Source organism: Adiantum capillus-veneris, chromosome 15 (genome assembly GCF_014529385.1).
Source record: "Adiantum capillus-veneris isolate H3 chromosome 15, ASM1452938v2, whole genome shotgun sequence".
NCBI classification, from domain to species: domain Eukaryota; kingdom Viridiplantae; phylum Streptophyta; class Polypodiopsida; order Polypodiales; family Pteridaceae; genus Adiantum; species Adiantum capillus-veneris.
In genome coordinates this window covers 107,759,057-107,771,310 of record NC_140945.1, presented here as the reverse complement: position 1 = coordinate 107,771,310, position 12,254 = coordinate 107,759,057, and the positions used below count along the sequence as shown (strand labels likewise).

The 12,254-nt window shown below is 42.2% G+C and overlaps 1 protein-coding gene across 1 annotated transcript; it reads right to left on the bottom strand.

Annotated features, from left to right (window-relative positions):
• Nucleotides 1-1,203: 1,203 nt before the first annotated feature.
• Nucleotides 1,204-11,810, bottom strand: LOC147441231 (two-component response regulator-like APRR2). Its single transcript, XM_086482906.1, has 11 exons — nucleotides 10,683-11,810; nucleotides 9,236-9,315; nucleotides 8,559-8,625; nucleotides 7,470-7,516; nucleotides 7,172-7,249; nucleotides 5,611-6,645; nucleotides 4,861-5,001; nucleotides 2,953-3,225; nucleotides 2,483-2,536; nucleotides 1,862-1,942; nucleotides 1,204-1,733 (listed from the first exon to the last, which is right to left on the bottom strand). The coding sequence occupies exons 1-11, from the start codon at nucleotides 10,810-10,812 to the stop codon at nucleotides 1,584-1,586; spliced, it is 2,136 nt and encodes a 711-aa protein (XP_086339032.1). The 5' UTR covers nucleotides 10,813-11,810; the 3' UTR covers nucleotides 1,204-1,583.
• Between the last annotated feature and the right edge of the window lie 444 nt (nucleotides 11,811-12,254).

Sequence of the window (12,254 nt, the reverse complement as noted above, 5' to 3'; positions counted from 1 at the left end):
ATAGATTGCATCACCTCTCTCGACAAGCCCGCATGCCATTCTCGAATTCGGGAATACAAAAGGTTGGCACAAGGCTAATAGTCACATCTTTTCAAAGACACCACCAAGTTTTGGATCGCACAAGAACTCAAACCGTTACAATTCAAACACAAAGGCGAAGAGCTCAACTGGACACGAGCCAAAGGAAAGTGGGTGGAGTTCTCTGGAGAGAAGGCAATCATACAATAGTTATGGTCTCCCAAGTCTTCTACAACACTGTCGAACACCACCCCTTAGCTTTTAATTTCTTCTCCCTTTCTTACCTTGTTTTTCAATCCTAAGGTTACTTCCATCTAGCCACTAGGATTTGCCTAATCACACCGACATTAGGGGTCATTGCCCCAATGTGACTACCATTTTCCTCTCCATGGTGAGAGGAGACACTCTTTGTATGCATGTTTTGGTCCCATACCTCTAGAGGATGATAAATCTTTGTGACTTGTGTGTGTGTGTGTGTTGGAGGGGACTACAAATAGGACTCTCAAAGTGCTGCTTGTTTGCCTTAATTTGTGGTAACCTGTGCCTATCATATCCTTATTGGCAACACTTAAGTCTTTTTGGCCTGTCGTCTCGCAGGAAGGATCATGTGGAGAGCGTGAGTTTTTACACCCAAGTTCAGAATAACGAGTTTTGATGGAAGTTTAGAAGACAATGAATTTTATTGATTTGTTTGATGTGGGTGAAATGCTCTCTGGTTACTTCACAAAGAAGCCTGATGGAATTTCATTGAAGATTCTTTAGTATTCATGATGGAAACATGTCGTGTTCATTCATTTATAAGAGAAGACACTAGATTTGCTTTGATTCAATATAATGCACCACTTCATTGCATAATTAATTTGTTCAATCAATTTGCTTTAAATGACGTGTAGATCGATTCTAAACATTCATTCATTTCTCATGAGGCCTTATGTGTGTGTGTGTGTGTGTGTGAGAGAGAGAGAGAGAGAGAGAGAGAGAGAGAGATTTAAAATTGAAGCTTACTAGCAACTACAATTAGCACTTGCAGAGTGTTGAATGAGAGTCTTTCCTTCTGTATGAGGAGATCTATCTCACAGAAGATGGAATTTGCCTATCATAATTGTGACTTGGCAAACAAGAGAAACAGGCATACAATCTGCATGCTTCAATGCAATATTCATTTGGATCAAACAAAAAACCGTGTCAAAACAAGAAGACCACCGTTAAAGGGATATCAAGTTGCTGATACAAAGTAGGTGTTATTGGATTGTCCCTTTTGGATAGGTGTATGTACAAACTCTGCATCTAAAGCATAGCCTCTTCCAAAAGGAGATTAAAGCCTGAAAGTAAAAATGATGTTTAAGGTGGCTAACATATAATGGGCATCAGGAGTATGTCTAAAGTTGAGTGATAGGCATTTTACTCTTTGCTTGAAGAGACAACAAGGTTCACTGGGCGGCCGAAGTGCGTGGAAAAAAGGTGTGTGAAAAAGAACAAGAGAAAATTGCTTTAACTAATCTACTTTATCTTGACAGCTGATCATGCTTTGTCGGCGAATTTAGTTTAAATATGGGGTGGATGGGCTAAATGGTTGCTGTAGGGGCCATAGGGATGCCTTGTCTTTGGAGCTCGGAAACCACACTCTCTAGCGACGGAGACTTGAGTCCCAATGGCAAGGGCACGTATGGGTTCTTTAGTACTTCGTTTATTGCTGCGACCACCGTCTCCTTGGGCTGCACATTTGATTGCAAATCAGCTGAACATAAATGCCTTTAATATGCAATATTCTACACAGATGCCTTATATGCTCAATATTCAAGGTAAGGAGTAGCAAAACAGAAAATAGGCACATATGGCATACCGGATGGAGATTCGGTTGCTTTCCAATTGTAGGGAACAAAGCCATGTTGGCTATACTTGGCATAGGAGCAAGTGGAACCCTCTGTGACCACACATCAACTCAGATTGCTAGAAAGCTAAAAGTTCAAATTTCAAAAGAAAGCTACACAAACAACTACAGTTGCTCACAAATTACTAGGGCATTTTTTTGATGACATGGTTGCTTCAGTATATTAGAGCTCTCCTGGACCATCCTATTTTTAGGTGCCTATGATGGTTAGCCATGTTCACCTGTCTTCAAGGATTCTAGCTTGCTTTAAGCTTTGGCTTTGGTTCCTTTGCTTATTTATTTTTGGCAAGTTGGGAGTATCGCAAAGACTCGCAATTGCCTTTCAATAAGAGAAGAAACTTGCTACACTACTTGCAGAGAACCGTTCTAACCGTACAAGTTTTTGTTTATTCGAATACACACATACGGAGAAAAAAAAAACAATTGGTTCATATGCTTCTTTTTTTTCTTTCCAGTGGAGACAATTTATCTGTGTCTGTAACTCGAAGTTTTTGAGCAGTCTTCTCACCTTATTGCAGTTTATTACTTTGGAGATAACGAGAAAAACCAAGTTTTGAGAAGAGAAAGAGTTACCAGGATGGGCTGGGCGGCGTAGAAGGGGTTACCCCATGCATCCAACTGGCAGGCCTGCATTTATATCACCCAAACAACAGGATTTTGAGCTCTCTTCTTAACACATAAAAAAAACCTCAGCTTTAGTGATGGTGGGGACACACACACACACACACACACACACACATGTGTGTGTATGTAAATGCACCCGTATATGTACACACACATACACACACAGAGACACATACATAGTGTGTGTGTGTGTGTGTGTATACGTGTGTGTGTGTGTGTGTGTGCATACATGCACCTGTACAAATGTACACACATATACATGCTTGCATGCATGCACGCATACACACATAGAGACACATACATAGTGTGTGTAAGTGTGTATATACATGTGTGCATGTATACACACATATACGTGCGTGCGTGCATGCGCGCACACACACACACACACGTGTGTGTGCTTGTGTTCAAGAGGGTCTTACCGGAGGTGGCCAAGCAGGCCAGAAATGCAAGGAGGGGTCTAGTGTGGGATGGCCCCAAACATGCAAGACAGGTGGAGGTGCAGGGAGAGCTGCACGTGGCTGTGTTTGGGCGGTAGCTGATGGCCGGATAGTTGGCCAGGTGGCTTGTTGCGGCCGCAGGGTGGCGGGGGGGGTGGTGCGGCCAGCGGCAGCTACCTCAATATGCCGCCTCTGGTTCCAGCTGGCTGCTTCCACCTCTCGAGCTTGCACATGCTTTCTGTGGGACCTGTACTTCTGCATTGCCAGAAGGACATATCTCAATTAGGGGTGTGAATGGTATATGGGGGTGTATCACAAGAAGATTTAGAAATTTTCTCATGTAGGAAAAGGGAGCCTTTTTCAATGTTTTTCATACAATGCATAACATCATGAGCTTCTGCTCGGGAGGCACCGCATACCTAGCTAGGTACGATTGGGGGCAGGGGACCACCGGCCCCCCACCGGGCCGGCGGTCCCCCGACCCCAATCGTACCTAGCTAGGTATGCTGTGCTTCCCTCACAGAAGCTCATGATGTTGAGGTAAGTCATAATGTGGGAATTATTGTGAGAGTCTGTTCAAAACTTCTTGTGTATGTGTCTGTGAAATTGTGAATGTGAGTGTGTAAAAGAGAGAGAGAGAGAGAGAGAGAGAGAGAGAGATCCTATGCAGATTAACCAAAAAGTGGGTTTCACTTTCAACTTTCACCTTGGTCTGCTCACGTCGTCTCTCTCTCTCTCTCTCACTCACACACACACACACACACACACACGCACGCACGCACGCTCACAAATAGTACGTGGGCCCTGGGAACTTGGGTAGCTTGACTTGTGAGCAAAAAGAGGATAAACTTGACTAGGCAACAAAATGACCCGATTGACGCAAATCAAGCATGATTGCTCGTGCGCACAAGAAAAATTATATTAAAACCCGTAGCCAATCATATGAATGAATGATTTCTTTATCCAGATCAAGACTAGAGGGTGACTAGTCTTCCCTAACACAGAATTAGCATCACAAATCACATCAAAGCCTCTCACCCACACACACAGTACAATCACAGCCCACCCACAACACACATCCCTCAACCTCTATCACATCAAGACAAGCATCTGTGCACGCATGGCCGCATGGGCGCTGCAAGTGCGCCTTCGTTACATAAACTTGCATACACAAATCTATCAAACACACGTGCACAAACACATCAGAGCAAAATGTCCTCCAAAGCACTGCTCGGGAAAAAGACAATTGTAAAAAATTTCAACCTTTGTTTTTTTGTATAGCTAAAATGCCCAAAATATACCAGTGAAAATCAAGGTCCAATAAATCATAATCAGGATTTTTTAAATCAACCAGGAAATTTACACAATGGGTAGCCTGGATTTATAAAAAATCTAAAGTATCTGTTGAGATTTATAGCTAAAATGCCCAAAATCTACCCTTCAAAATGAAGGCCCGATAAAAGCATAATCACGATTTTTCTATATCAAGGGAAATTCACTCTGCCTTAAAATGAGGAATCATTTTCAACTGGCCGGATTCTTGAAAAATATAACGAGTTGTACATAAAAAAATTAAGTTATTTCCTGGGATTTATGGCTACAATGCCCAAATTTTGCTCTTGAAATTGAAGGTCCAATCAAATTATTGCAGAAATTTCTTATTTTTTAAAAGGGAATTTACTCTACAAACAGGGAAATCAAACAAAGTTGCTAGAATTTTCAACATAAGATCCACTCCCTCTTTGTTTCACATTACTAAGCTTCAGATTGAGCAAGATTTGCTTCTACCACAGCATTTGCTCATATACATGCCTTGAGACATTTCACCCCCTTTTACCTCCCTAGCCATGCACATACAAAGTACCAAGTACAAAAGAAGAAGATAGAAACCTGAAGATGGCTTGCAATGTTATGGCGCGTCAAGCATTTGACTCCCATGAGCTCAAGAATGCGAGATGGGATGGCCTTGTCCACGCCAAGTTGCTCCACCGCTTGCACGAATCGCCTATGGAGCTCTGGTGTCCAGTCCACCTATGAGTTGCCAAGATAAACCCTTATTTACAGCCTTCAATCCCCATTTAACCCACTTCACCATCTGATTTACAAATCTATCACATGAAGTTTTCGACATTTTCCCATTTTCCGACGCACTAAAAAGGTCTTCTTACCCAATGCTTTTCATACAATTTATTACATCATGTGTTTCCACTCAGAGGAATCGCATACCTAGCTAGGTAGCGGTGGGGGCAGGGGACTGCGTTTCCGCACCTAGCCACATATGCGGCACCTCCATCACAGAAGCTAATGATGTTGTGGAAAGTCACAATGAGGGAATTATTGTGGCATGTGATATGTGAGAAAGGGACTTTAAAGCTTTTTCCTAGATTGCTAGTGATGACATTATGACAGTACTTGAAATAGGTTGTTCGGGCATCCCACCCGGAAAATAGATGCTAAGTAGATCTGATAGCAACAAATTACCCATAAATCTAATCGGGAATCTAATATTCAGCAACTGAAAAACTAGCTAACATTCTAGTAACCACACTCATGTTACCTCCCATGCTCAATGCACTCACTCACTTTGTAATATCCTTCACTAATCTATGACAAGCTCCGAGAGCTAATTTTGACACTGACCTTCATCTTCTTCTTGCCACTTGAAGACTTGCTGCCTTTTATGTTACAGCTCTGCTCTGAGTCGCTCTTACACCTCGTCTCCTCTTGAGATTCTGACGCTTTGTTCACATTTTCGGGGAAAGCGGGCCCAGTACCAGCGCTACTCGGCTGATGCATACTATGGACATTATTGTTACAGGTACTATCATCTGGAGATCCCGGTACATTGCAACATGGATTGTCAAGGCTCATGTTCTTCTCAACTTTTGCCACTTCAGCAAGCAAGAGGGCCTCCTCATCAGCTTCTTGAAAGTCCTCATCATCTAAGCAATCCAACCCCATGCTTAGGCTTTGATCCGTGGTGTCGTCGAGAATGTCGCTGCCAATCGCAATGTCATCAAGACTATCTGGGATGTCATGAAAGTGCAAATCAACACATAGCTTTGGATCCACAAACTCTTCATTTCCATTGCTCTGATGATCATCAGCCATTAGCAAGAAGTCGCCGGAATCCATCTGGGACTTCGAGTCGAAAAGCTCATTAAGGATGGCAGAGTTGTTAACAGCCTCGTCTACTTCGGATTTGATGTGAAGGTAGCTATCACAATCTTCAAAGTACTCATGCACATCCTTGAGCTCTCGCTTCATGTTAAAGTCCTGCGACATGGACATGGGGGGCGAGCTGACGAATTCGGGGTTGTCATCATGATCTGCCAGTACAATTCTTGTACACGACGGCTCAAGCTGGGGCGGTGTAGAGCATAAGAAGGCATCACAGTTATCCTTTCCATCCATGTCCATATATGAGGAATTGCTATGAATATGATGCTGACTCTCCTCTTGAAATAAGAACTGTTGTGTGGCGGATAACTCATCTGCCTTGTTAGCATTGTAAATACAGAAAACCTGGTCTTCATGCTTGACTTGGGCAGGAGCCTCGTAACCACCATCTGTCACGTCGCTGCACACACTAGGCTTGGGTGTGGCTTTAAACTTGAGATTATTGGCTGATGGAGCCACTGTTGTTGGAGCCACAAGGTGTCCTGTCACAAGGGCCTACAGATGCCAAAAAATTCAACAGTCAGTATTAGAATTTAGCCGTGCATGATTTGCTACTCACAAATAGGATATCAATGCATACATGTGGTTATAAGGGAAAGGAAGATGTATGTAGTTGTGAGTGTGCTTGTATATGTTAAAGGCATTACCTAGCACACATATGAGTGCACACCTGTGGTTATAAGGGAAAGGAAGATGTATTCATTGGTGAGCATGCTTATGCATGTGAAAACCATTGGCTAGCACACTAAACCACTTTCAAACATCCCAAGTATCCATGAACAAGAAAGAAAGAGCATGTGCCCTGTGCATACACATGCACTTTCATGCATACACCGAGGCCACTTATGGGCACACATGCGCAACCTGCGCACATATATATGCAACTGGATTAAAAGTAAGCTTTTTCACTGATCTTGTAGCTTCATAAGTAGTATTGGGGAACCTATAAAATCAGATATGATATAAGAGTAGAGCCAGTAGATAATGGAAGCATAATAAAAGCTTTTGTGAAAAGAGGTACCTTTCTGACCACATGCTGCCAAATGTTCTTAAGTCTTTCCTCTGAGAGTGGCTTTTGTAGAAATTCGGATGCACCAGCCTGATGAGAAGCAAACAAAAGCATTTCTTGTCAGCAATCATAAATGAGAGAGGCAATAAATGAGATGAAAAGAGTCTGCACTCATGAGGATAAGTGCATAGTCAGACATAAAAGAGACCAAATTTGTACATTTTTGTCTTCACTATGCGATTGGGGGGGGGTGTGATGATGTGATTCTTTGCTAGATGAGTGCTAGAAAGAGGGAAAGAGCACTACTCACAGCAATCCCTTGCATCATGATATTCATATTCTCAGTACTTGCCATCACTGCAGTTAAAAAAAGCAAGAAAAGCAAAAGGAGATGTTTAAAAAAAGTAGGATAAGGATTGGTTAAAAAGAGAGCTTGTCCTTCACTTATGTAGTAAAGGGAAAAGCCTTACAGCTTCAAAAGAAAACACTCATGTATTGTGGACTTGAAGAAGGGAATCAAATCATGTTCATCAAAGAATTTGGAATCCAGTACTCATATCACTAATGGGCTTGGGACAACCAGCCCTTCTTCAGTAGTATGTTTATGAGCACCTTGTATTGATCAGGATATAGAAAGTGTGAGCATCTTACTTTCTTTCACTGAATTGCAAGAAGGTACTTGCCTCTACAATAAAGGATCATTTTCTCAACCATCCACAACTCCTTTTTGTGATGTTCCAACTGAACTATTTTTACACTATTTTTCTCTAAATCTAGGCAGGATTCTTCTTGCTCTATATCTCGGCCGGATTTTTCCTTCCCTTCTTGCTCTCAACAGGCATTTTTGAATCTTAAACCGGCACGATTGTAAGCTGAAAAAAGGGATAAGCTATCATGCTACTATCACATCTATCGGACTCGGACTCCTTATACATGCGCAACCATGCATCCCCATCACATCGATGACACATGACTCGTCCACTTTTCAATCAGGGACTCCATCAATAAGCACTCTCACACAATTTGCATGATCAGACGTTACGACATGTAATTATCTGTGAGTGGGATTTGCCTTTAAATTTCAGTGTAACCTAAAACTTTGCTAAGTACAATCTCATCAGAATTTGATATGATGCATCAGATAGATCTCAAAAGAGGAGTATTTTGTGTCTTAGCTTTCATCAGATATTCATTTGTGCCTCATTTCTAATCAAGATAATTCATGGGCTCAATGAGGAGAAGCAAAAGATGGTTGTTACAGGCACTCAATTACGAGGTTTAGCTCATTTGAGAGGGTCGCCGCTTAAGCCGAGCAACATTCTGTACATGGTGAGTTTCTGTCAAGAATTCTAATAATGGAAGCAAAAGCATCATCAAAAGGTGGTAGAAAGGAACTCACTAATGGTGGTCAAGTGCTTGGCAGCTGCCACGATCTTGAAGCCATCAAAGGTATCATTTCTTGTAGCCTGTCAGGGCAAAAGATATTTTAAGGAGGGACCCAATTAATTTTATATGAATAGCAAAATAGTAATGGGAGGGGCTTCTCTGTGTATTTGATAGCCAAACAAATGCACACATTGTAGAGCAAAGTATTCAGAAATGGACAAATTTTAGAGCAAAGTATTCAGAAATTGATGGACACAACTATGAGAATTTGTAGAAGAATAGGTGTATGTAAGAGGGTATGAGAGGGAGAGAGTATGTGTGTGTGTGTGAGAGAGAGAGAGAGAGAGAGAGAGAGAGAGAGAGAGAGAGTCAAAGTGTGTATGTGTGACAGGGTCCCATACAAACAAGAGCATATAATATGTTTTTATAAGCAAGTGTGCAAAAAGGTTTGGGCTCGTGAGGCTGATTCAGCCCTTCCTTTTTACAACTTGAAGCTTATCAAAAATTTTGGAAGTGAAAGCAGAGCTCGTGACATGATAGGAAAAAGAGAGACTCTCACTCATCATCATCCCACCTGCACACAACTCCAAAAAAAAAGAGAGAAGAAAGCAGCCATCACACTATTTCTTCCCACTTGTTGCCTTTTGATGAGGAAGGGAAGAGAAGAGAAGAGAAGAGAAGAGCACTTACATCTACAACCACAACATGGAAGGTTTTGCTTTTGTCCTCCAGCTCTTGCAAAGCCTCCTCTCCTCTTGTATAGCATGTCACTATAGAGCGCGCGCACACACACACACACACACACACACACACACATACACACAAATGTCAGATTGCAACTTAAAACCCTCAAGGCTCATACAATGTTAACGCACAAGAAGCACAATAATTCCCACATTGTGACTTACCTTAACATCATGAGTTTCTGTGAGGGAGGCACCGCATACCTAGCTAGGTACGATTGGGGGCAGGGGACCGCTGGCCCAGTTGGGGGGCCGGTGGTCCCCTGCCCCCAATCGTACCTAGCTAGGTTTGCGGTGCCTCTCGAGCAGAAGCTCATGATGTTATGCATGGTATGAAAAACACTGATATCTCAAGAACACACACACACACATCGTACCTAGCTAGGTATGTGGTGCCTTTCGAGCAGAAGCTCATGATGTTACGCATGGTATGAAAAACACTGATATTTCAAGAACACACACATACACACACACACACACACATGGCTACACACACAAGCTCATTGAAATTTGACAAAAGAAAAGCCTTTCAAAACACACACACACACACACACACAACACACACACACACACATACATGTTCACACATCAGCTCATTGAAAATTTTCAAAAAGCAGCCTCATAAATAATAGATCACATCCTCCATAAAAGCCTCTACAACATTAGCTATAAATGTTTCCCCTTGTCCTTAATTCCTTCTGGTACCTTACAAACTTCCATGGCCTCCTCCGTGCAATTTTCTCCATTTTTCAGCTAATTGAATACCTCAAAACCCGTGAGTAAATAATTAGCTCTTCAGTACAACCCCACCCACATTTTAAAAAATACCCAGAAAAAAGTAACCTGCCCTGGTCATGCAAAGGGAATGATGCTCCTTGTCACAAGTCAAAAACTTGAATGTAGCAATGATTATAATTAACAAACTACTCATGAAGGGGCACACAGAAAAAACACACACTAAAACACAGTTGGAGATGTGTATGGGATGGGGCCATGCTCATCGATATTGCTGGCACGACTGAAGCTCCGAAGCCCAAGCTCGCAATTTTACATTGCAATTGCAGAAATTTTAATGAAGAATGTTAGCTTGCCCAATTGGCATTGCAAACTACTGAGTTGAGAATGTGATTGACAATCCAAACGTTTATGAGCGCGCATCTCTTTTAATCCAGAGACCAGTAAATCAAATGAAGGATATATTTTTTTGCTTCCATATTACGCGCAAAGGCATGAATCGCATTGTTGAATTGGAGTTCAAAGCACAGGATTATTGCACATGAAGAAGTAAGAGGGGGATAAAATACAGACCACCATTTAATCTCACTGGAAAACAGAAGAGAAGCTCAAGAAGAATAAAAATGTTGCAATAGAGAAGATATTTTGCAGCCGCATACCAAGGTATCCGCAAGAGTCGAGCTTGTGTCTCACATCCTTGATCACATCCAAGTCTTGGTCTACTAGCATGACATGCAGGCCCTTGGGGAAGTCCTTCCATTCTGGAAACTGATCAGCTAACGCCAACATCCCTAAAAATCTGGCTTACTCCTTCAGCTCTCCTTAAGCTTTACCTGGGCTTCACTCATCCATATCAGTATATATTGTCCTTTTTCTGAGCTTCAAGTTCTACAAAAGTGTGTGTGGAGAGTGAGCCTTCTTGAGAAAGCTCAGGATTTAACTTGTGTTCCCATAGAAGCCTGTGTGACATAAGATACAACAACAAAAAAATTCGAGAGGGTATACAATAAGCTTCAATGGAAGAGCTAGGCATACACTCTGAGCTCCAAAGGATGAGAGCTTGAATAAAAGACAGCAATGGTAGAGAGGCCAAGTTTTGATGCATATAATGAAGATTAAACTGAAATATCATACACATGTATACAAAGAGGAAGTTCAATTTGAAGCCTACAGAGAGAGCTCTAATGGAGAAGGAGCTTTAGATCTACAGAAGAGAGGGAGGAGCAGCGATGGCAAAAGAGAGTGTGGAGGGAGGAGAGGGTTCTTCTACTAATATTAATTTTAAACAAACTCAGTAAAGAAGAGTAAGAAGAGGAAAAGAGGGTTTGCTTTTCAGGGACACAGATGAGAGTGTACTAATGGTATTATTTGAAGGATGGATATGGAGTCATTGAGAGGGGGTTGATTCAAGTTTTAATAAGGGGGGGGAGAAATTTTAGGAGCTTCTCTCTATCCACATTCACAGTTATGTAGAGTTCTAAGTTTAGGGAGTGTAGGACTACTACTCTGTGTGCGTGCGTGTGTGTGTCTCTCTCTCTCTCTCTCTCTCTCTCTCTCTCTCTCTGTGTGTGTGTGTGTCTGCGCAAGCCCAGCTACAAGTGGAGAGCACCTGGAAGCAAGAAGGGTTTTGATCCACTATAATGGGTACTAGGTTTATTCACCTCTCTCTCTATTTGGAGGCACCCATGTGTGTGTGTGAGAGAGAGAGAGAGAGAGAGAGAGTCTCAAAGTATAGCCTCTCCTCTCCTCCCTTGAGTACTCTTGACGGTGACAAACCTAGAGAGAGAGAGAGAGACCCAGGATTTATCCATTTCCCCACCTTCAAACAGACATAATTGTTTATTGGGTGTTTTTGTTTGTATATGTGGGCGTGTGTTTTGTGTATATGTGTGTGTGCACTATGGACTTTTTGTGGACAGAAGAAGAAGAAGAAGAGAGAGAGAGAGAGAGAGAAAGAGAGAGAATGACAACTTGCAGCATAGGGGACAGGCAACTTATACTCTTTGAGTCTTCAACGTCGACAGAGCTCTCTCTCTCTCTCTCTCTCTCTCTCTCTCTCTTTCTTCTCCCTTCCCATGGTATAATAATAAGAGAGAGGCTCACAGTTCAATAATTAGAATCAATCACTGCGCTCCTTGCTCCCTTTCACGCACACATACACTCTCTCTCTCTCTCTCTATCTCTCTCTCTCTATGGGTCTCTCTCATTTTCCCCTGTTTGTTTGCGGAGTA